We start from the raw sequence: 22,011 nt of genomic DNA, 5'->3' as shown, positions 1-22,011 counted from the left end.
CCTGGCACGTGCCCCCTCCGTGGTGCGGCTGGCAGTGAGGACCGGCAGGGGAGCTTGGCTCGGCGTGAGGCTCCGTGCTTCTGGGAGGGCATCGAGCAGAGAGCGGTGGAGGAGGGCTGAGCAGCGCCGGGCCTCCCACTCTCCCAGAGGGTTCCCTGAGCTCTGGCGAGCTCCTGGGGCTCACGTGGCAGGGCCCCAGCCTCTGCAGGGGGGCTCCCTCGTGGGCCATCTCTGTGGCCTCCCGTCCTGGCCGGGGCGGGCACCTGGCCCGCGGCCAGCCCAGCCCCAGGCATCGGGGCACGGCACTGGTCCCCCCGAGTGGGAGCAGCTGTGTCCTTGCTGATGGCACTCTGCACCTAAGGGAGATGCGTCCGGAAACTGCTAACTGTTCAGCCTTGCCCCACGTGTCCACAGACGCTGAGGTCTGCCAGCGCCGCCTCAGCCCCCCCAAGGACGTGACTCATGAGAGCAAGTCGGTGCTGTAATGTACCAGGAGCAGACGCGTTTCTTAGGGCACGCCTCGGGGACGGCTCCTGCTCTGTGGTGCGGCTTTACGACCCAGCGTGGTGGGGTGAGGGGTCACCTAGGGCCGAGTTTGGGCGCAGCTGAGCGGTATGGGACACTGTGGGTGTTAAGTGGGAGACAATGCCTAAATGAGCAGCTACTTGACAGCCGGCACTGGCCATCCTTCCCCGCCACACGGAGAGGCCACTGGGTCGGGTGTCCGACCCCCCGGGCCGTCCTTCCAAGGCAGGTGCCTGCGTCTCCGAACGCTGCCATTTTTGTCGACCCCAAGTATGTCGACCACACGGAATTCCACTGACACGTTCCCGTTGCTTCTTCCTCACCCGCCTCATCTCGCGCGCTCGCTCTCTCTCTTTTTAATTTCGGAAGCAGTTCTCTTGGCAACGGAGAAAACGCACACTTAATTACAGCCAAGCAGCAGGTGCGTCGGGCGACGGAACCAGCTCCCCGGGATGCTCCATTTCGTTTTCGGGAAGCCCTCTGTCCTTGTCCAGAGGCAGCCCCGTGCACCTGCTGCCGGGCACGCGAGCTTGCGGCCCCTTCCCTGGGCGCGCCTCAGATAGGACTCTCCCGGAGTCTCCCAGACCTCTCCCTCGGGGTGGAAATGCTCAGGACACGCGCACGGGGGCTCTGAAGACACTCGCTCAGATCAGCCGCCTGGAATCAGGGCGAGCCAGGGCTCGGTGGCACTCTGTGCTCTCTCTCTTTAAAAAAAAAAAAAAAAAAAGAGAGAGAGAGAGAGAGAGAGAACGGGGGGGAGGAAATCCTGTTTTCTCTAGGGTAATTACCACAATGGGGTGAGCCGGAGAAGGGATAGGTACTTGTGTCTGATTCCTTCCAGCGGAAATCTGGGTCGCTCAGCAATTCCAGAATGCCGGCGAGGGCTGCCCGGTCCATGTGGGTCTGCTGTGAGGCTCTGGACCCGGGTGTCTCGTCCTGACTCGCTCGCCGCATCTGCCAGCGGACAGACAAACGGCAGCAGAGAAAAACTTGGCTTTTTCTTTAAAAATAAAATTCGGAAAGCACGGGGCGTTTTCTCTAGCACCCGGCGCGTGAGAGCCGAAGCAGCCAGAGCAGCAGCCCGTGTCGGCTCGGATGGTCGGGGCGCGGGCTCGTGGCTGCCTCCGGGGTTCCCCGGCCACGGGCTGGAGGATGCCTGACTCGCGCTCGCCCTCCTCCCGGAGGCAGTGATCACAAAAGCTGAGTAGCCCTGCTCACATGACGGACGCCTGCAGAGGCAGCAAGGTTTGAGAGCAGCCCCAGTCTACGCACGGTTGGCTCCCAGCTGACAGACAGAATATGGGGTGGGCTTTGTCGCCAGCACGCTGGGTCTGGCATGCCCAGCTATGCTCGGAAGCACGCAGTGCCCAGACGCCCGCCGCCGCTCCCCGGGTCCGAGCCGCTCCAGCGCCGAGGGGCCGGGCAGCCCTCCTCTCCTTCCTCCCATCCGAGAAGGTTATATAATGAGCGGACGGCTGCCAAAGTCGGAGGGAAAATGAAGTCTTTGTTAAATGCCTTCACCAAGAAGGAAGGTAAGGGAGAGCTGTCGGGAGCGCGGTGCATGGGAACGAGCAGTTTCGGACTGGTTCTCCGAGGGGCGCGGGAGGACTCCGGTCGCTCCCCAAATTGCCGGGTGTCCCCGGCCATCGCGGAAGGGAATGACCACGTCGGGTGCGCGACTGGGCTTTGTTGTAGTCGGTCTGGGGTCCTGACCCGCGGGAAGGTGCGTGCCCCCGAGCCCCCAGCCCCTTGCACAATTGCATTCCGGAACGTGCCTCCATGGTGACCGTGCTGGAGGGCACGTCGGGAACTGAGTCATATGGAGAATAAAGGAAGTTTGGACGCGTCTGCCCGCTTCCCGGAGCGAGCCAGAGCACCTGCTCGGAGGCAAGGGAGGTCAGGGTGCGCCGCCGGCCGTGCGGGCTCAGGGCGGGCGTGCTCCGAGCCACCCCTCGGCTCTCGTTGGCCGTCCCTGGGCGGCATTTTCCCGGAGTGGATGCAGACACGGCGTGGCGACCGCGAGAGTGCATGCGATTTTTGTCATACCTTGTGTGATTTCTGTTGTGGGAAAAAAAAAATGTATAAATAAATACATGAAAGACAGCTAAGAAAATACCCGCCCACTTAGAGTTCGCAGATCGCCTGAGAGAAGGAAACAGCTGCGTGGAATATTAATCATTTTCAGACAGGAAAAGAGTTATTTTTACCCTTTTCACCAAAAAAAAAAAAAAAAAAAAATCAACATTTCCACGGTTGGCTCCGGCGACTTTCTCAGACAGAGAACTCTCGCTTTATGGATTTGGGTTTATGGAGACATGACTTTGGAGGAGTCAGGAAGGTGGTCAGGAGCCCACGCCGTAGAATAAACAGAAAACGTGTCCAATGACCCTACACGGGGAGCTCCTTAAATGCTCCTCTTGATAATTAAGCTAATTGTCATTTGAATGTGCCCTAATGACACCTCTGACCCCGGTTCCCACCCCACCTGATCCCCAGGGCAGAAGTATCTGAAAACACCCTGCTCCCCCCCCCCCCCACCACGCCTGTCCCTCGATCTTCCCGGAGCAGCAGTCCTGAATTCCCACCGCCGCCCAAGCCCCCGCTCCGAAAGCCGGCTTCAGCCCGCGTCTTGGGAATTTATATAAAGAGCAGCCTTTGTCCGTGCTCATCTGCGGGCGTGATTAACCCAGATTCCTCTCCTGCTACTTCGGTTTCTGGAGCCCGTGCACACGCAGGGAAATGTTAGCTGGGGTTCATCCGGTGTCCGTTCTGTTTTTTCACAGACCTTTGTCCTCTTACGAGTCTGTCTCTGGCATCGGCAGGACAGCCTCCCCACCCCCCGCCCCAGTTTCCGTTAAGGGCATTAGTCCTTCACGGTTCTGTCGGCCAGAAAGGACCCGGCTGGCGGGTCGCGGAGACCCAAGGCTCAGCAGTTCATGTCACCGAATGCACGCGTTCCCTGGTCTGGGAGCATCCCTGTGGAGCTGGGGTGTCCCCTCCCCAGTGGGTTGCATGAGTCTTGACTCCTCAGATGTGGGGGCAGGGAGGTTGGTCCGGGAGGCCCCCCAGGGCCCCTCACCCTTTCTGCTTGATGGGTCTGCTGGAGGGGCCAGCTTTCTCGCGGGGGTCCAGTCCTCTAGCCGACTGTCTCTGTGCTTGGGGGCTTTTCGCCCTCTCAGGCTGTGGCCGTTCGCCCTCTGGGAGGTCTCTCCGTCCCCCTACCCCATCGCTGGGCAGGTGTCAGGTCGCCCCAAAGCTCCCACCAGCAGGTGCATTTTTTTTAAACCCTAAAGGATGCGTGCCCAGTCCTTGTGGGGGTCATTCTGGCCTCCGTCTGCTCGGAGGGAGGGGCTGATGCGGTTCTCGCTCACGACCAGCAGCAGCAAACTCAGGGGCGCTCCTCCACGTGCGGCTTCTCCAGCAGGTGCGGCCTGGCCTTGCCGGTTCCCTGGGGCGCTGAGCCCCTTGAGGGGGCCGCCTCTTGTGCTCTAGAGCCAGGGATCCATCGAGGACGCCGGCCGCCTCTCCCGTCACCTGCCTCTCTCCCAGCTGGGCTGGCCCTTGTGAGTTCGTGTCCTTTGAGGAATTCAGAGCCGGACGCCAGCCCCAGCTGAAGAGCCCTAGCTGCGCCCAGAGAGGCCTCCCAGAGGGAGCAGGTGGGAGCGGGCGCAGGCTGCCAAGGTCGAGGCCCAGGACCTCGCGGCGCGTCCGTTCCAGAATCTCACCAGCTGCTCGGAACGTGGATTCCCAGTGCCCTCTCTGCGCGGCTTCTCCGGCGTGGCTCCTTCCCTGCCTTCCCGGGACCGCCCTGCCCCCCTCCCCCGGCGAGGTGGTGAAGGGTGCGCTGGGTCACAGCTGCCTCAGGGGAGCCCTGCGCCATCTGCCAGCGCCACCTCTTCCCCAGGGCTCCCGTGGGCCCACCTCTGCCCTGGGGATCTCTGCCCACACTACTCTGTGTGCTCTGCTGCCCCGCGTGGCCGTGGGCCAGTGGCAGGGGTTGATGGGAGGGGCCCAGGCCCAGAGGGCGCACCTGTCCTTCGCTTCCGTGGAGTCCATCACCACAGCCTCTGACCTGGGCCGGTGGGGACCGTGGGCTACTGGGGCTGTTTCCCTTCAAGACACTGGGACTCCCACTTCTGCCCGGCTCACCCAGGAGGGCGTGTGCGTTTTGCGGCCCCACACCGCTGGTCTGGCCACGGGCGGCACAGATTCGGGGGCTCGCTCGCTTGGCCTCATGGAGCATTCAGACCCCACAGTGCACGGGCAGCCGCGGGGCCGTGAAGGAAGCCCACGTCCCTTGCTTCCAGGGGCAGCGGTGACTTCTCCAGTGGCCTGGAGGGCGACTTTTCTTGACATGAGTCTTCTAAGAAAGGACGCTTTCTATTTCTGGCCCCAGCCCTCAGAGCCGCTGGAGTGGAAGTCTGTCCTCATGGTCCCTGCGGGCAGCGTCCTCATTCTGACGCCCTGGGCACGCAGAACTCGGCAGAGGGAGGGCCTGGCCTGTGGTCCAGAACTTTGTAGAAGACAGATGAGGCATGCTCGCGCCTTCCTGTTGCGCGCTGCCGGGCCCTGGCTTGGTGGGCGGAGAAAGCAGCGTGCTTGGTCCCGAAGCAGACCCCAACTGAACAGTACTCGGAGGGCCACGTGCGCGTCCGGGGGCGGCCGCAACACAGCCCAGAGATGGAGGGGCTCACACAGCAGGACTCACTGTCCCCCCGTCCTGGAGACCAAAGCCTGAGATGCAGGCGCGGGCAGGGCGGGGCCCCCCTGAGGCCTCTCCCCTCGTGTGTGGATGGCCGTGCTCTCTCTGTGTCCTCATGGGGTCGTCCCTCCGTGTGTGTCTGTGTTCTGGTGCCTTCCTCATATAAGGATCCCGGTCACACAGGATCAGAGCCCAGTGACTCCGTGTTACCTTGATGGTCTCTGGAGGCCAAGCTCCAGAGATGGTTTCAGGCATCCAGGGGGGGGGCTCCGGCGCATGAATTTCAGGGGGACCCGGTTCATCCCCTCTCAGAGGCCAAGTTCAGGGGGTGGCGAGGAGGAACTCTGTGTCCCAGCCACGTCGCGGGGCCTTCACAGGTGTCTTGGCTGCTGAAGGAGCAGGCGCTGGCCCGGATGGAAGGTGGACCCCAAGCCCCTTCCATCTCAAGCCTTAGCTTGAGCCTCCATGGAATGGAGACGTCTTCGGTGTCCATCTTGTCTCTGCTTCTGTGTTGGGGTGGGCTCTGCACACATGGTGGGGGCTCTGCACACATCGTGGGGGCTCTGCACACGCGGCAGGCTCTGCACACACAGCAGGCTCTGCACACCCAGGGACCAGCAGGGTCTCTCTGCACCCCTTACCTGCATCGACCACGCCACACACGTACTTACCCTCCTCTTCTTGTTCTCTCTGACCCAGTGCCCTTCCGAGAGGCCCCGGCGTACTCCAACCGCCGGCGGCGGCCCCCCAACACGCTGGCCGCTCCCCGGGTCCTGCTGCGCTCCAACAGTGACAACAACCTCAACGCCAGCACGCCCGACTGGGCCGTCTGCTCCGCCACCGCCCACCGCAGTCTCTCACCCCAGCTGCTGCAGCAGACGCCCGGCAAGCCCGAGGGGGCCGCCCGGACCCTTGGGAGCTACGTCCCCGGGCCCCGCAGCCGGTCCCCGTCACTCAACAGGCTGGGCGGTGCTGGCGAAGATGGCAAGAGGCCCCAGCCGTCCTGGCACGTCGGGTAAGGAGTGGCCGGGGATGGGGGGTGCTGGCGAGGAGCCGGGGGTCTCCCAAGGGGACCAGGAGAGGAAGCTGTCCCTGCGCCGTGGCTCCTTGTTTCTAGGGTGCGGGGCACGCCTAAAGGTCGGCCGGAATGCCTGCTTGTTCCCGCCTGGATGTTGGGTCACTGCGCGAGCACGAGCCCATGGTGACCACCCAGGGCAGGTGTAGGGGGCGAGGCTGAGCTTCGGGGGGTGGCTGGGGCTCGGGCTGGGGCTGGGCTGGGTCGGAGGCCTTGTTTTCCTTCCACGCGCATCGGCTTCTGGTTCTGAAAGTGAACCGCGCGCCGAGTGGGACCCGAGGCCAGCAGCCTGCCTGTTGCCGAGCTCTCCCAGGGGCCGCGTGGACCGCAGACTCGTGATCCAGGATGAAGGCTCACACCGGGCTCTGGGCCCTCCCACCGGCAGCCTCCCCAGCACACTCAGCCCTGGCCAAGCCCCTTCAGAATCGGTCACATGAGGATGGGACTTCTGGGGGCTAGGCTCTCGGCTGGGGCCTCCAGGGGCTGGGCTTGGGGCCGGCCGCTGCTGTCCCCGGCCCCTCGCCCCGCCAGGCCCACTGTGCTCCGTTTCGGGCGCAGGCCCTGGTGCTCGTGCTGCCGCGTGCTGGGCCCTTCCCTCCCAGTTCCTGTGCCGTGAGGGTCTCGGGTGTTTGTGCGCTTGACTCTGCCTTCAGCCGTGGTGGCCTGGGAAGGCCCATAGACCGGTGTTTTCCCGGCTGGCACAGGGCTCTGGAGAGACACACGTGTCCCCGTAGGTCCAGCATGTCCCCAAATTCTCCTTTCCACCCCGCTTGTTCCCATTCCCACCCAGGCCTCTGGAGGCACCTGGGTGCACCAGCCTGTTGAGTGAGGCTTGCTGACGCCTCGGCGTCTGTGATGCTTCCTGGGGACCCTGTCCCGTAGGTCCCGTAGGTTCCGCGTCTCCCGAGCAGGGTGCAGGCTGGGAGCCTGGCGAGGAGGGGGCATTAGCGCCTCACGAGGTCCTGGCAGGAGGCTGACGGCCGTGACCCTGAGCAGCGGCGGGTCAGGTGTCCGGATCAGGAGAACGCGCCCGCGGGAACCACGTCCCCCACCGCCCCCCCCCGGTTAGGGGTCTTGGGCCTGAGGCTCGGGCTGCCGGCCCACCCTGGGCCCACGTCCGTACCCCACCCCGGCCACTGCCCACCCGCCTCGTGCTCCAAACAGCGAGATCCAGTTTCTGGCTCTGGTCTAGATTCTCACTCGGAGTCACCCCAAGGGAGACGTCCCAGGTGCTAAGAACAGTTTAAAACTAAATTAAAGGCTTCCCCCCGGGACGGCAGATTCCACTTTGCACCGTTCACTGGAATTATGACTAGTTTTGAGAAGCGCATCCCCTTCCTCCAGCACGAAATCTAATAAGACACGGAAGGCGGCGTGGCCAGGAACCGCAACACGGCAGACGAGTGTGTGTGAGGGACAGGGCCCCGGGGTGCCTTGCTGGGACCCCGCCTGGCCATCCCCGGGTCCTGTGCAGGTGCTTGGGGGGTCCTCACGGCATCTGTCCCAAGCGCTTGCTGCCGGGACCGCTAGGCACGTGTTCTGGACCCTGCCCCGGGCCAGCTGCTTAACATCGTGAGCCTCGCCTACACGGCGGATTGAGAGACCGGCCCCCTGGGGGGTTGTTTCTAAGACGCTGTGAGTGAGGTTGTGCCCGCACCTTGCGCACAGGACGTGCTTAGACGAAGCTCAGATCCATATCCAGCCCCAAAACAGGCACTTGGCGGGTTTTGTTGCCTTTGTCACCTAGAGCTGTGGGCAGGGGCACCGGCCACCCAGGCTTGCCCCCCACTTCGGGACTGTTGTCCGTCTTGCCTTTCTGAGTGGTGCCCTGACGGGAGGCCGGCTTGCTCTGCCTCGTGCAGCCTTCTGCCCCTCCTCCACGCCCCAGCGCACAGGCCTGCCTGTCCCATGCCCTCAGGTTCAGGATCCAGCTCCCCTGCTGGTGACGGGAGCCGTGTGCTGCTGGGGTCCTTCCCGCAACCCTCCCCTGTCCTACCAGGGACCTGTGGGGTACACCTGCTTCCTGCTGGGACGTGAGGGAACGGTGGGCGTTTGAGCCACATGGCAGGCTCTCTGCCTCCCCACTGGGAGACCACGATCTGGCCTTTCAAGCCATGCCTAGGTGTAGAACCAGCCATACAGGCCAGCCCAGGTAATGGGGGACGCCAGAACAGGACCCCACAGCATCGCCCCTGGGCCTTGTGGGGGCTTGGGGTGGAGGCTGGATCCTTCCGCTCCGTCCTTGTCTTCGTAGCTGAGAGCCCGACCCCTTCCCGGGGCAGACAGGCGCTGGCTGGGCACAGCACCTGGGGCTCTTGCGAGGAGGAAAACGGCTGCGAGACTCGGGGTGGCCTGGGGTGCCCTGAGAGCCCTTACCGGTTCTCGCGGAGGGCTCCCAGAAGCGTTTGCTGCTCTGGGCTATTGGCACCGCTTAGAAAGACCCCCTGGCCCGTCGGGCTGGCCCTGGGGTCACTGTCCAGGTCAAGAAGGTCACTCAGTCCTGTAGAGAGAGCCTCAGCCTCCTGGCCTCTGTCCGCTCCCACCTCGCCCATGCTTTCTGCCTCGCGGCTAGTGGGGAGGCCAGGCACTCAGCCCACGGTTGGGCAGAGCCCGTCTGCCTGCGTGCCGAGCACGGCCCTGGAAGCCCCAGCCAGGAGACGATGGGCACATCGGTGTGGCCCCCATCAGGGGCAGACAGTGCCCAGGTGAGGGACCCCGGGGTCTCCCCAGCTGCCCGAGTCCCCGCCCAGCTTCCTCCCTGGCTGGCTTGTGTGCTGGGGTCCTGAGCGTCCCCCATGGAGCTGGCCTTCCCTAGCCCGCTGACCTGAGTGCCAGGCAGGGAGCCGAGGCCCACAGAGGTCAGAACCCAGGGACCTGCTGCACCTCTCGAGCCCAGGCCGGGCTTCCGCGATGGCTCCCTCTAGTGGCCCACGGATGGCGCGTCCGCATCCCTAAGAACCAAGGCCGCAGGGCCCCAGCGCTGAGTCCTCATGGAGGTGAGGACCTGGGTCCCAGCAGGACCCCTCCAGTGACCCGGCAGCTGCCCCGGCCTCACCAGCACGAGGAGGCATCCTGGGCACCGTCCTACCGAGGGCACATCTCCGGGGTGGGTTTAGCTCAGCACGGAGGGGACATGGGCTTTTGAGAGCAGGAGAAATTCATGCGGCCCGTGGCCGGCTGGTGGCCTCCCTCCGAGCTGGAGCCTTTGGGCAGGACGGGCAGGGGTCAGCAAGTCTGCACAAGTCCCCCTCATCTCCCTAGCCTGGCTGCGGGACGCTGGGAACACGCAGCTGTGTGGGGCTTGGGGTGGATAAGACGGCAGAGGGGCCAGGAGCCTGCGGAGGGCGGGGAGCTGGCCATCCGAGGAGGGTCCCGGTGTGGAGCAGCCGGGCCAGCTGCAAGCCTGTGCCCAGGGTCCCTCTGGGGGAGGGTGACGTCAGTATTAGCAGTCTGTGCTCCGTGAGTGGTGCCTGTGCGACTGTGAGCTCTTGGGAAGGAAGACCAGCCCGACACGGGGCTTCGGATCCCAGAGCACCTTTGCTCACACAGTAGAGCCCCAGGTCAGGCATCAGAGACTGCACCCCCTTCTGGGGGTTCCTGGAAGGTTCTGGGGTCAGGGGAACACACCTATCCCTGTACGCCCCTGCCAGGGGATGAAGCTCCCATCTGCTCAGGCTTGAGGGGGTGAAAGGGCACGCTGGCGCCCCTCTGGCTTGGGTCACCATTCACCCCTGCGAGCCCTCTCCCTGCTTCCTGGGGCCACGGGAACCAAAGCTTGGCTCTCCCACGGGAGCAGAGAGCCAGTTTCCTCCACGAGAACTCAGTGCGACAGCTGCTCCTCTCCTGTGCCGGTCCTGACCCAGAGAGGGAGTGAGGTGGGCGCCCACCAGCAGGGTGAAGAGAGGGCGGGCCACGGGCCACTGCCCGACCCGGGGCGCTGATGGCACATCACCGCAAGGTCAGGAGGAGGGGTCCACGAAGAGTGGGGCTCCCTGGGTTTACGTCTGTCCCTGGAGGTGAGGCAGGGCAGGCCCGCGGCCCCCCGGGGCAGCAGGCACGTCTTGGCTTCGAGGAGTCAGTGCCCGGGCACCTGGCAGACCGCCCCTCCCCCGCCACTCGCTCTCCTTCCGTGTTCGGGGACATTCAGAGATCACTGTCTCAGTCACTCGCGTGAACTCACGAATTGCCATGTCCCCCCACCAGGGGTTATGGAGAGGGCATGGGGACACAGGAGCCCCTGGTGGAGCCCCCCAGGGCTCAGAGCTCCTTGGGGGAGGTGGGGGGCTCCCTAGAGAAGGGGCGATCCCGAGCGGGGAAAGCAGTGACCTGCTGGGCACAGGGTGGGGGGTGGTGTGGGGTCTGCTGTGACGGGCAGAGTGTGGGGTGTATGAGGAAGGGTGGACATTTAGAGCTCGTCCCCGTCCCTCCGGGACTCCTGACATGTCGTCTTCCCCCTGCCCTGCTTGCAAACGGGCAGAAACCCCACTCCAGCGGCCTGGGTCACCACAGAGAGTGTTGGCAGAGCCGCACAAAGCTGGTGCCTGGTGGATCTCACTTCTCGGGGCCACAGAAGTCCTGGCTCGTGCTGCTGCCCCAGCCAGTGTCCCTGCGGCCAGTGGGACGGAACACCTTAATGACCATCCCTCCCCAGGTCCCTTCTTAGGGCCTCGTGGGGCGGCTGTGAAGTGTTGGGTGCTGTGACCGGAGCCCCAGAGGCAGGCCAGAGCCCAGAGCCCATGCTGGGGCCACAGGGCACAGGGTGCTGGGTACGCAGAATTCCTGTGTGTCTTCCTGGCTCCAGGGCAGAGCAGAGCTGATGCCGATAATACGGGGGAGACTGAGGGTCTAAGCTTTCCCCCCGAAAAGACAACAATCAGCAGATGATAAAATCTTGGGACCTTTGGGGCTGGACGTGGCGCCCTATTCACCAGACCACCGAGCTGGCAACACTCACCTTCCACCCACCCTGAGCGAGCCAGAAACCTGGGGACACCCCGCTTTTAGTGGGCCCCAACCCCGACAGGTCCCTGGTCACCCGGGCTAGCTGGGAAATGGCCCAGTTCACTCATCCACGTCACCCACAGCCAGCCACCAATTTTCTGATATTGAGAATTCAGTGACTGACCTCTCATCCCAAACAGGGTGGTTGCAATCCCATCTGGCTGCTCTTGGATGGATCACAAGGAAAACGTTGACAGTTTGGAGTAGGGAATTTCAGACCATCCTCACTGTGCAGGCAGGAGGGAGCAGCCCCAGTCGGGCTCCCTGGGCCTTCTTTCCCGAGGGGGGATGGCACTCCCAGCCCTGAGCCACCGCGGGGCTCTGGCCCCTGCTGCCATAGACACGGTGCCGAATACCGGACGCCTTCCCTTGTAGAAGAGGTCATGGTTCCCCAGGTTCATCACTGCACAGAACCGGGACCCTCCTGGGGGCGCTGGGCTGGCGTCAAGGAGCAGGATGTGCAGTCAGCTCTGTGCCTCTGTGTCTGGGTCACTCTTTGTGGAACCTCCATTTTCCCATCTGTAAAATGGGGCTTTGTGAGGCTCAGGTTACCCTGGAATGAGGAGATGCTTTATCTTCTGTTGGGGAATCGCACATCAGTGCTGGTGCCTGGAACCGCGGCTGCCCTCTGGTCCAGAGGAACTAATTCTTCCGTGTTCTTTGACAAAGCCTTTCCTGGCATGGATTGGGGAGTTAGGGACCTGACCGTCTGCAAAGTGGCTCAAGACACAGAGCTGTCCAGATGGGAGCTGGGTTCACTTGGACTTCTCTGCCCAGTGACCCACACTCTGGTGCCTGCTGGAGGCAGCTGGCGCCCACGGGCAACTTGTGACCCCCTTTCTGGGAGAAGCAGGAGTGCGGGTGCTGCTAATGTTCATGTCCTACCTGCAAAGAGTAGTTCCTGTTGACTCATTCTCCAGGCATGGGGGGATCATTCCCTCTTAGAAGACTGGAAACGAGGCTTCAAGAGCTTAGCTCACTTGTCTAACACCCGTAGTAATCGGTCAGCGGGGCATCTGGCGGGGTCCTTGGGAAATTTGGGTGGGTGAGTGGATACGACGTTTGGGTAAGTGGGAAGGTGGATAGTTGAGTGGATGGACAGACGGATGGACGGATGGGTGGGTGGTTGGGTGGGTAGGTTAGTGCATGGATGGACGGGTGGTGGGATGGGTGGGTGGGTGGGTGGGTGGGCGGGGTAGGGAAGCGGGGGATGGGCGGATGGAGAAGTAGACGGAGAGATACCAACACCCCCAATCCAGAGTCCAGCTAAACATAGAAAATGGACGTGCAATCACATGTCCCATTTTTAGGGAGCCATACGAGGTTACTAGCATCGAGACGAGATCACGGGTTCTCGACGGGAGGGGCGGGCACGGGGAAGGGGCTCCCCACCTGCACGCTCCCAGACCCTGCCGGGGACGAGGTGGCTGACGTCGGGCCCCAGGCCGTGTCCCAGTGCTGCCTGGACAGGAAGGGACCTGGGAGGGGGAGGGGCAGAGCGCAGGGACCTGCTTTCCGGGAAGAATCCAGAACAGGTGGAGAATACGGGGGCGGGGCTCCATGGGGGGGGGGGCAGGACCGAGAGCACAACTGCTGTCCAAGCCGCCGGGAGTGGAGCTGCCCACTTCTGTCCTCTCGTGTGTCCTCCTGCTGCCCCCGCGCTGGGCCTTGCCCTGCCCTCGCTCAGTGCGAGCCAGCCAGCGTAATTCAGCCACTGCGCATGTCCAGAGGCCCAGGGACCCTGGTGTGTGGTTTCCTCCCAAAGCCTGCCTGCCCCGGCCTCTTCCGAGCTGTTCAGGTCCAGGTGAAGTGGCCCCGGGGGCCACATTGCCTCTTGCAGAGAAACTGGGTCCCCTTGGTCGCCAAGACCCCTTCCGCCATCTGGAAGCCAAAGAGGAGCCCCCGCGTGCCGTGCCCGGCCCTGCACTCCTCCCAGCTCTCCATCCCGGGCCAAGGGGGCCCCGAGTCAGGCTGGGATGAGGCCAGTCGCATAAATGACACATAAATGACTCATGTCCCCAGGCGGGGGGCAGCGGGCGCCCTCACAGGTGGGAACTTGGCAGAGCCGGTCGCGCTTTCCCGCCTTCTCTCCCGTGACAGGCTCGAGCCCCCGACTGCCCTTCCTCCCTGCCCTCCCACCGGCCGGCCATGCTGTTTCCTTGGACCGGAGGGGGTCACACAGCGTGCTCTTGCCAGTCCCCTGCTCCAGGAGCCCCTGGCGGGCCTGGGATGCAGACTCGCCATCATGGGCACATCTGGGTCTTCCTGTCCATCGAGCTGTCGCTGGCTGAGCTAGGAGAGGTTAAACAAGGTGAGACGGAGCCACTGGCTAAGGCTACCCGGGCCCCCGGGATTCTGTGACCTCCGTCTGTGGCTGGAACTTGATTAAAGAAGGCTCGGGGTGGGAAGAGGATCGGTATCTCTAGGGACAGGAGAACGTGAGGACAGAGGACCTCGGAGCCCCGCTGGGCACACAGGACAGCTCTGCCCCATGTGGGTTCAGGCGGGCTCTGGCCATGGGAGTCAGGCAGACAGACCCAGCCGTCAGTCCTTCGCCGTGAGCGAATCACGAGGGTAGACACCCTCCGGCTTTGCATGTGTGGACACGGGCTCCCCTGGCCAGCTCCCCGAGTCGTGATGGCCAGTGAACTGTCAGGATATGGAACACAGCACGGCCGTACTCTGTGAGCGTCTGCCGGCAGACCGTGGGTCGTTTATCAAGGGTACAGGTCTGGGAAAAGCACGGGACCAAAGGAACACGGAGGGTCCCACCGGCTCCCGTGACGCTGTGGTCCCATCGGCTTCTGTATTGCTCCCTGCCAGCCGGCTCCCAGCAGCCCCTGCCCAGAGGGGAGACCTTCCTCACAGAACGCTCTAGACCCTGCCCGTCGTGGCCGCGAGTTTCTGACACGAGTGGGCCCCTCCTGAGACCCAGGGTGGTTCCCCGGGTTAGAATCCCTGCCCCCGTTCGCCCACGTGCTTTCTCGAAAGCACCCATCCCGGGACAACGAGCCAGCATGGCGCCTGGGACTCTCCATGGTTAGAACGGGGGGGGGGGGGGCACGCCCTCTGCCCCCGCGTGGACGTGGCCAGCTCTGGCACCCATCGCAATGGTGCGGGCACGTTGTGACGGAAACTGCGTGGCCTGTTCTCTGTGGAGCTGCCCCTTGGCCTTGCGTAGCCGCCTGCGGAGCGGGCAGGGACATGTCTCACCCTCCTGCCGGGACGAGGGCTTGCGAACGGTGGCTCGTTGTGAAAAAACCTAAAGCAGGAAGGTGGCCCCGCGTCTGGTGAGGAGTCCGCAGGGCTGGGGCAGCGGTGCGTGTGATCATCAAAGCTCTCCGGGGACAGGGGCGTTCCCTCACCCGGAGTGGCTGTCCTGCAAGGAGCCGAGAAAATGTCCGAGACCCGGGTCTGCCCCGCTTCCTGCATCACGAGGGTCTTTGATTTCCCTTTCTTTAAAGATTTATTTATTGAGAGAGAGAGAGCGCGCACGGGTGTGTGCGCGCGTGGGTGCGGCAGGGGAGGGGCAGCAGGAGAGCGTCCCCGAGCAGACTCCCCGCTGAGCGCAGAGCCCAACGCCAGGCTCCGGCTCCTGACGCCAAGATCGTGACCTGAGCCGAAATCAAGACTCAGACGCTTCACCAAGTGAGCCCAGGTGCCCCGTGGTTTTTATTTTTCTAGGAACTGTTAGAGGACACATGACATACACTTTACTGCCTTAACTGTCTTCGGGGCGTTAGCGTTCTGTGGCATGAGGCTCATTCACACGGTTATGTGGCCGTCTCCACTGTCTCCGGAACCTCTTCCCAAATGGAAATCCTGTCCCCGTGAGACGCCAGCTCCCATCCATCCCTGGGCGCCTACTGTTGACTCTCTGTCCCGTGAAATACTCCCCCAGCCCCAGCACCCAGCACCCACTGTCCCCTCTTCTGTACCCCTGAGACTGACCCCCATCCCTCATTCAGCCCTGGCACCCACTGTCTGCTCTCCGTCTCCCTGAGACACCAACCCCGTCCCTCCCCCAGCTCCGGCGCCCACGGTCTTAGGAACGTGACCACCCCAGGCACCTCCTGTCAATCCAATCGTACTGGGAACGCCTGCCTTTCCTTTCAGGCTTCTTTCACTGAGTGTAACGTCCTCAGGGTCGGTCCACGTTTAGCAGGTGTCAGAATGTCCTTCCTTTTCCAGGCTGGGTCAGAGTCCACGACGTGGGTGGACCGCACGTGGTCTATCCGTTCGTCCTCGGGCGGATGCTCGGTTCATGTCCGTCTCGGGGCTGTTGCGAGTGGGGCCGCTGCGGGCAGCTGGCAGGCGCCGGTCTGCCCCGACGTGCAGCTGCCGGAACCACCTCGGTGTCTTCATCGCGAACCCCTGGGCATCTTCAGGTCCTCGCTCCCACAGGACGGCTCGCAGCACGGCTTCGGCCGTGAACCGCTGGGCCACGGGCCCGCAGTGTGATGTGCCCTGTCTCAGGCCGTGACCCTCTCGCTCTCTCTCCACGCCCCTTCTCAGGCCGGCTTTCCTGCCCGCTGCCAGCAAGGACGCGCTGTCTGCCTTTGAGTACCCGGAGCCCAAGCGGAAGCTGTACAGCGCGGTCCCGGGGAGGCTCTTCGTCGTCGTCAAGCCATACCTCCCTCAGGTCGACGGCGAGATCCCCCTCCACCGCGGCGACAGGGTCAAAGGTCAGTGTCCACTCGCTTCCGGGCAGGGTCAGGCCAGGTCCCCGCCGCCTCGGCTGACCCCCTGTTGGGGCGTCGGCGTCCGAGGCCTTGCTTCCCGGGGCGCCTGGGGGACGTCTGGAGCCTGGGAGGGCAGCACGGGGAGCAGACGGGGCTCACCGGCCATTCTGGTGTCACACGCGTGTCGGGAATGAGACCCCGCGGCAGGGTCCTTTCCACCTAGGGAACCCCTGAGGGCCCCGGGGAGCACGTGGCACGGGGCAAGGACCTAGTAGGGGTTGGATTTGGACACGTTTTCTTGGGAGTTGGGGGTGTCTGGGGGGATGGTCCGCCGCAGCCTGGAGGCCTCCGCTGTTCCTCGGAGGGGAATCCACCAGGCCAGGGGGAAGAGTCCCAACGCAGAATCCTGGAGAGTGGTTGAAAAGCACAGAAGGTCTCCATGGGTGGCAGGCCAAGGAGTTGGACTTTGTTCGCAGGGTACTGGGGAGCCAGCGATGGCTTCTGAGCAGGCCGATGAGGTACGTGAGGCCGTTCAGGAAGATGGGTGTCATCAGGGCGTGGGCCGGAGGTCGGCCGGGGCAGCGGCTGTGGGCCGCAGACCGCATGGCCGCAGCTGAACTCTCCAGGGAGAGCAAGGGGGTACGCCCCGCGTGCCCAGCCGTGCGTGGGCCCTGCCATCGGAGGACAGGCTTTCCGAAGACGCACGGCAGGTGCTCACAGCACGCCCCTGAGAGGTCGGCAGGCCAGGGCCAGATCCTGCCTGCGCCTCCTCGTCACCCCGGGCCCCAGCTGGTCCGTGACCCAGCGTCCTCCTCTGTGCCCTGCACCGGGCTGGGGTTTGCAAGGCTCCGAGCACGGGGTCCTCTCGCGGCTCCTCCCGGCCGACGGTGCGGCTGCCCACGAGGCTGCCAGCTGGCCGCAGGGCCGAGTCCGGGCTCCGTCCGTGTTCTTCCGGCATTCTCCCTCGCCTCCCGCGACCTGCGGGGCTCGTTCCGGACCCTTTTCTCCAAAACGTTCCCTTCCCCGTTAAGTCGACCTTGTGCGTGTGTTGATTCCAGGAGTCACACGTTCGAACTCTGGAGTTTCCACGTGTCGTTTCCCCCAGTCATTTCGTTTTACGTAGACTTCCAGTTACCCTGTCGGGGTTTCTCGCTCGCTGAAGGCCCGTGCTGTGTTAGGTCCCTGGCTCGGCCGAGGTCCCCGGCTGCAGACCAAGGTCAGCGTCCCCTTGGGCTGGGCTTGCTTGGTGTCCTCCCCGCTCCCGAGAAGGGGCTCCCTCCGGCCGGGTCTTCGTGTGTCTGGTGATCTTCTATGGCGTCATGGACGTTAGGCAGGTCAGGTCGTGGGCATTTCTTCAGCGGGTTCTGTGGGTGACCGCTCCGGGCCAGGCCAGATCGGGAGCTCAGCCCAGCTGCTCCGTGTCTGTTCTGCGCATGGTCATTCGGGGATGGGTAAGGCTGTGGCCCCTCTTGGGCTCCCTCCCGTGTGGGGACACCCCCCAGTCTCTGGGGTACATGCTTTCCGGCTTCCTATTTCTGGTTTTCAGGCAGCTCACACTGAGGGATTCCCCGTGGGCCCCTCACCCCCCCCGCAGCCCTGCCTTGTGGACGGGGTGCAGGCTCCCAGCCATGGAGAGGGACTTCCTGGTCCGGCCCCCCTCCCGCTGGCCCCCAGGTGTCCCACCAGGCTGGGCTGCCTACGCTCACCTTCCGGCACCTTCTGTAAGTACAAGCGCCCACACCGTGCCGGGCACGTCTCTGCGATGTTCTTGTCGCCTGTCGCGTTATCAACGTTCAAGGCGTACAGCAGGAAGTCACACCACACCCCCTGCCCTGTTACATCTCAGTCCCAGGACTCATCGCAGGGGAGACTTTCTCCCCTGCGCGTGGGCAGTTTCCATTGTCCCCTCAACAAGGACGCGGCGTGTGCAGGCCGGTGGCTGGCGGCTCCGCGGTCCCACGCGGGGCTCCGGGCTGGGCTGATAGATGCCTGTGGAGCCTGCCCAGGGACACCGGCGGCCGTTCGCGCCTGGGGGCTCCACACACACGAAGGTGCAGGCTTCCATCTGTGAGTGCCTGCTGTCTACCACACCTGTCCGTGAGTGCCTACTGTTTACCAAGCATGTCGTGAGTGCCTGCTGTCTACCACACATGCAGCTGGTACTCACGTACAGTTTTCCGTGAACCTCGTGGCTCCCGTGGGCCAAAGTTGCTGCTTTGCTCGGGTGTCGTCACAGAGTCCCCTCAGTCTGGGTGGCTTGAACCACGGGATTCTCCCTCTGCCGGTCCTGGAGGCCGAGGCCCGAGGTGCAGGCTTCACGGCCGCGCTCTCCCTGGGTCTTCACGGGGTTGTCGCTCCGTGCGTGTCTGTCCCGATCCCCTCTTCCTGTGGGACCCTGGTCCTACGGAATCAGGGCCCCCCCACTGACCTCATGTGACCCCAGCTGCAAATAGAGCCCTGTTCTGAGGGCCTTGGGGCCGGGCGCCACCCTAGGAATTGGGGCATGGCTCAGCCTAAACCCCTTCTTCTGCAGACAAGGTAAATCTGGGGGTGACCTCCCAGGCTCCCACAGTGGGTGCCCGAGGGGCTGAGGCTCCAGATCGAGCTTGTCTGGACTCCGAGTCCGCGGAGGCCCCCACCCCCGCCTTGTCCCGGCCACTCACTCTGCAGGCCGCCCGCTGCCGGCCTTACCTGCAGGTGCCCGCGTTTGTGGTCTCAACACGTCTCAGAGGGACAAGAGGCAGACTTACTGTCTCCACAGTGTGTTCCTGCCCGGACAGCTGGTGACGGCCAGCCACGCACTGTGTTCTGGAAGGAGGAGGTTGTGCGTTCCCCCAGCTCCCTCTCTGGGGTATTGGGTGCATCCCAGGCAGTGCTGGAGCCACGTCAGGGGGCAGGAGCTCGGCCGCAGGGATGACACGAGGGCTCCCCACATCCTGGCTCCGGTCCCTGGGAAGTGGGGCACCATCTCCTGGGCTGGAGGGCTCCCATATCTGAAGGAGACTCAGTGGAGGGGGGTCAGTGATGAGCCTTTGGCAGCCTTTTTCACAGGAGCTGAGGGACAGTGCCTTTCCCGGGGAAGGTGTCTCAAGTAGGGCACCAACAGTGTCCGCTGCACAGGGGCCATGGGAAAGGGAGTGACGAGCGAGGGCCCAGTCCCACAGCCCCTCACTGCGGGCACTCACACTCCCAGTGTGGGGTCCTTCACGGCTGTGCTCAACGCCCCCTACTTCAGCTGACTTGTCCTGTGGGAGGGGCTGACTAAGGAGCGTTGGATGGCCTGCAGGTCTGGCTTGCACAAGGAAGCATCCAGAAGGTGGGAAGGGTCGTCTCCACGTTGATACTGAGATGCAGCCTGGTGCACCTCCTTCCCTCCCGGCCCTGGCGTCCTGGCTGGCAGCTCTCAGAGACAGGTAGCAGGAGGCGAGCCAAGGGTGTTGTCTCAAAGGGTGCACGGCAGAGGCAGGAGGCCTGGCTGCCTGGCTGCAGGGGCAGGAGATCTGGGAGGATTTCCAGAGAAACCCAACTGCCCCCTTCCGGGGGGGTGCAGTCCTGCTGAGAACCCCCAGCCCCTGGCCAGGCTCTGACTCTCCCTGTATTCCTATCTCGCTGGCTCAGCTGTGGAGCGGAGGTCTTCATATTTCCAGGGATCCACTGAGCCTGTGCCCCGGGAAAGCATACCTCGATAACCCTCCCCACAGGCAGGTTCCCGGGCACAGGGGTGAGCCTGTTCTGATCCCCCTTGTGACGCTCATGCGGAGGAAAGCCCAGGATGGCTTCAAATTCAAACGGCCTGCGGGGGGCTTGGAGCAGAATGGGGACCCAAGCCTGTCCAGGCCCACAGAGAGGTCCCTCCTCAGTGACCCAGGCAGGGGCAGGGCGGAGCTTGGCAGAGGGGGCGGGGCTGGCGCAGTGATGGCCCCTCCCAAGCCTGGGGCTAGATCGCCAATGTCCAAGGCAGGGCCCTGTGTCTCTGGAGGGGAGAGGCCCTGAGTAGTGGCCAGTCAGTGGACGGCTGGACGGGCATCTCCTCCAACCACGTGGCTTCAGCTGTGGCCTCAGAGCCTGTGGACTGTTCGTACTCGGGGAACGAAATGTCTGCATTTGAGTGCCTTCAGTCAGTCTATGGGTGAGCCCAGCCCAGCTGCCCTGCGCTTACAGGGAACACGTTCCCACCTGCACACGGTGGGTGGACAGTAACCCCAGTGTGCGAGCCCGCTGTGTGGCCGAGGGTCGCAGCTCCCTAAGGGTGGAGGCCCGTCCCGCCGACGTCCTAAAACATAGTCACATGTTGCAGACAGGACCCAGAGTCATGCCTGCGGCCCCTCGTGTGTGCCCCGCGCCTCCTCCTCCCCCAGGAGAGCCGCCAGCGAGCGCTCGCCCCCCAGACCCACGGGATGTCCAGGCCCTTCCCCGGCCTCTCCTCACATGCAGCGTCCCTCTCTCCTAACGGAGCTGACGCCGGCCCGGCGGGCAGGGCCCCTCAGCCTCCCCCTCTCCCGCTGACGGCAGAATAACGAGAACACTCTCAGAAGCGTGAGTCGGCGCCCATCCGACTCGAGCGCTGTCTTACCTGAAGCCGTGAGGGGGATGGAGCGCCACACGGGGTTACAGGGCTCTGCCTCACGCACGGTAGCACCGCGAACAGGACCCGCTCTGACTCGCAAGGGAGCCGAGCCAGGGGGTCCGAGAAGCTTCCCTGCATGTCACAGACACGGACGTGTGACTTCGTCCTGTTCAGCACATGGGCAGGGGCCTGGCCTCCCGTTGCTGCCAGACAGCACTCCGTCCGCGGTGACCCTCTCCGCTCTGGAGTCTCTGGGGAGCCTGTGTGCATCCCCCGACCTGGGCTGCTTGGGGTATAAGCGGCAGCGTCGGTTTTTGGAGGAAGCGCACGAGAGATGTCTTCCTGTTTCTACCGTGCAGAGTGGCCCCGTGGACAGGCCCTCTACCCCCGTCTCTAAGGGGAGGGGTCTCCGACGCTCCTCATCTGCACCGACCGTCAGAGGCCCTCAGTGGCCGGTCAGCTCGTCACAGGTGCAGGGCTCCCACTGCCCCCTCTCTCGCGCGCTCCTGCCTCAAGGCCAGACAGAACACGGGGTCGGCACACAGCCTCTCTCTGCTCTATCTCCTGCTGGGAACTGTCTTTTCCCAACCTGGTTTCAAAGATCAGGCAGACCCTTGGACCCCCTCCCCAGCTGGGCAGGGACACACATGTGACCTCATATTTCCTTCCATCCTTGGAGGTCGTGACCTGTTGCACCGCTTTGATACAGGACATGATTGACGACTTGCAGTTCCTCAGGACACCGAGAGGGGGGACAGAGTAGTTGCAGGGCTCGTGGGGTCAGATAACGATGCCGGGAGACCAATGCTTACAAGCTCAGGGGAAGAGACATCTGGGGACCCCAGCGTCCATGCCCTCGGCCCCGTCCTCTCCGAGGGACACTGTATGGGTCCCCTCGTCCACAGCTGAGGGCGGTGTGGACGGCCGGCAGACGGACCAGAGCCGCCGGCTGTGCAGGCTGGAGGGACAGCACTGGCCCTGTCCTCTCTGTCCCCTCTTCGCGCTCACCCCCAGACCCTCAAGCCCGCCCGCTAACGGTTTCTTCCTCTCGTTTCCAGTTCTGAGCATTGGCGAAGGAGGCTTCTGGGAAGGCAGTGCCCGTGGCCACATCGGGTGGTTCCCGGCCGAGTGTGTGGAGGAGGTGATGTGCAGGCCCAAGGACAGCCAGGCAGGTAAGGTGGCTCGGCGCGCGCCGCGTCTCCACGGCCCTGGGCCCGGGTGGCCTGCCGACAGAGAGAGGCCGCCGTTCAGAGCAAGGACTTCTTTCTGTCATCAAAATGGGTTGATTCGATTCCTCTGGGCTTTGTCCAAATCAGAAATAGGTTGCAAGACGGTGCGCAAGCTTTTAGTTACGGGGCTGCTCAGTACATGTTCCAGAAAACGTGGATTGTTCGCTGTAGCCATCGGGGAAGGACTCTCGCGGGTTGATGGAACCTGGAAGGCCGGTTCTCGATCTTTC

The 22,011-nt window shown here is 63.7% G+C and overlaps 1 protein-coding gene across 13 annotated transcripts in view; it reads left to right on the top strand.

Moving 5' to 3' along the window:
• The window catches only part of SHANK2 (SH3 and multiple ankyrin repeat domains 2), a 453,415-nt gene that overhangs the window by 184,811 nt on the left and 246,593 nt on the right, over positions 1-22,011 (top strand). For 12 of the 13 annotated variants that reach the window (XM_082749132.1, XM_082749139.1, XM_082749141.1 and 9 more), the window contains 3 exons: positions 5,927-6,242; positions 15,819-15,988; positions 21,611-21,724. In XM_082749132.1, coding sequence (XP_082605258.1) covers positions 5,927-6,242; positions 15,819-15,988; positions 21,611-21,724 — 600 coding nt within the window. Of the gene's footprint in view, positions 1-1,330; positions 2,058-5,926; positions 6,243-15,818; positions 15,989-21,610; positions 21,725-22,011 lie in introns of those variants that run through there. The other variant, XM_082749135.1, reaches the window with a different exon arrangement.

This window comes from Mustela nivalis, assembly GCF_964662115.1.
Source record: "Mustela nivalis genome assembly, chromosome: 9".
Lineage (NCBI taxonomy): Eukaryota > Metazoa > Chordata > Mammalia > Carnivora > Mustelidae > Mustela > Mustela nivalis.
The sequence above is the reverse complement of the archived record's forward strand: the minus strand, read 5'-3'. Positions and strand labels throughout refer to the sequence as shown.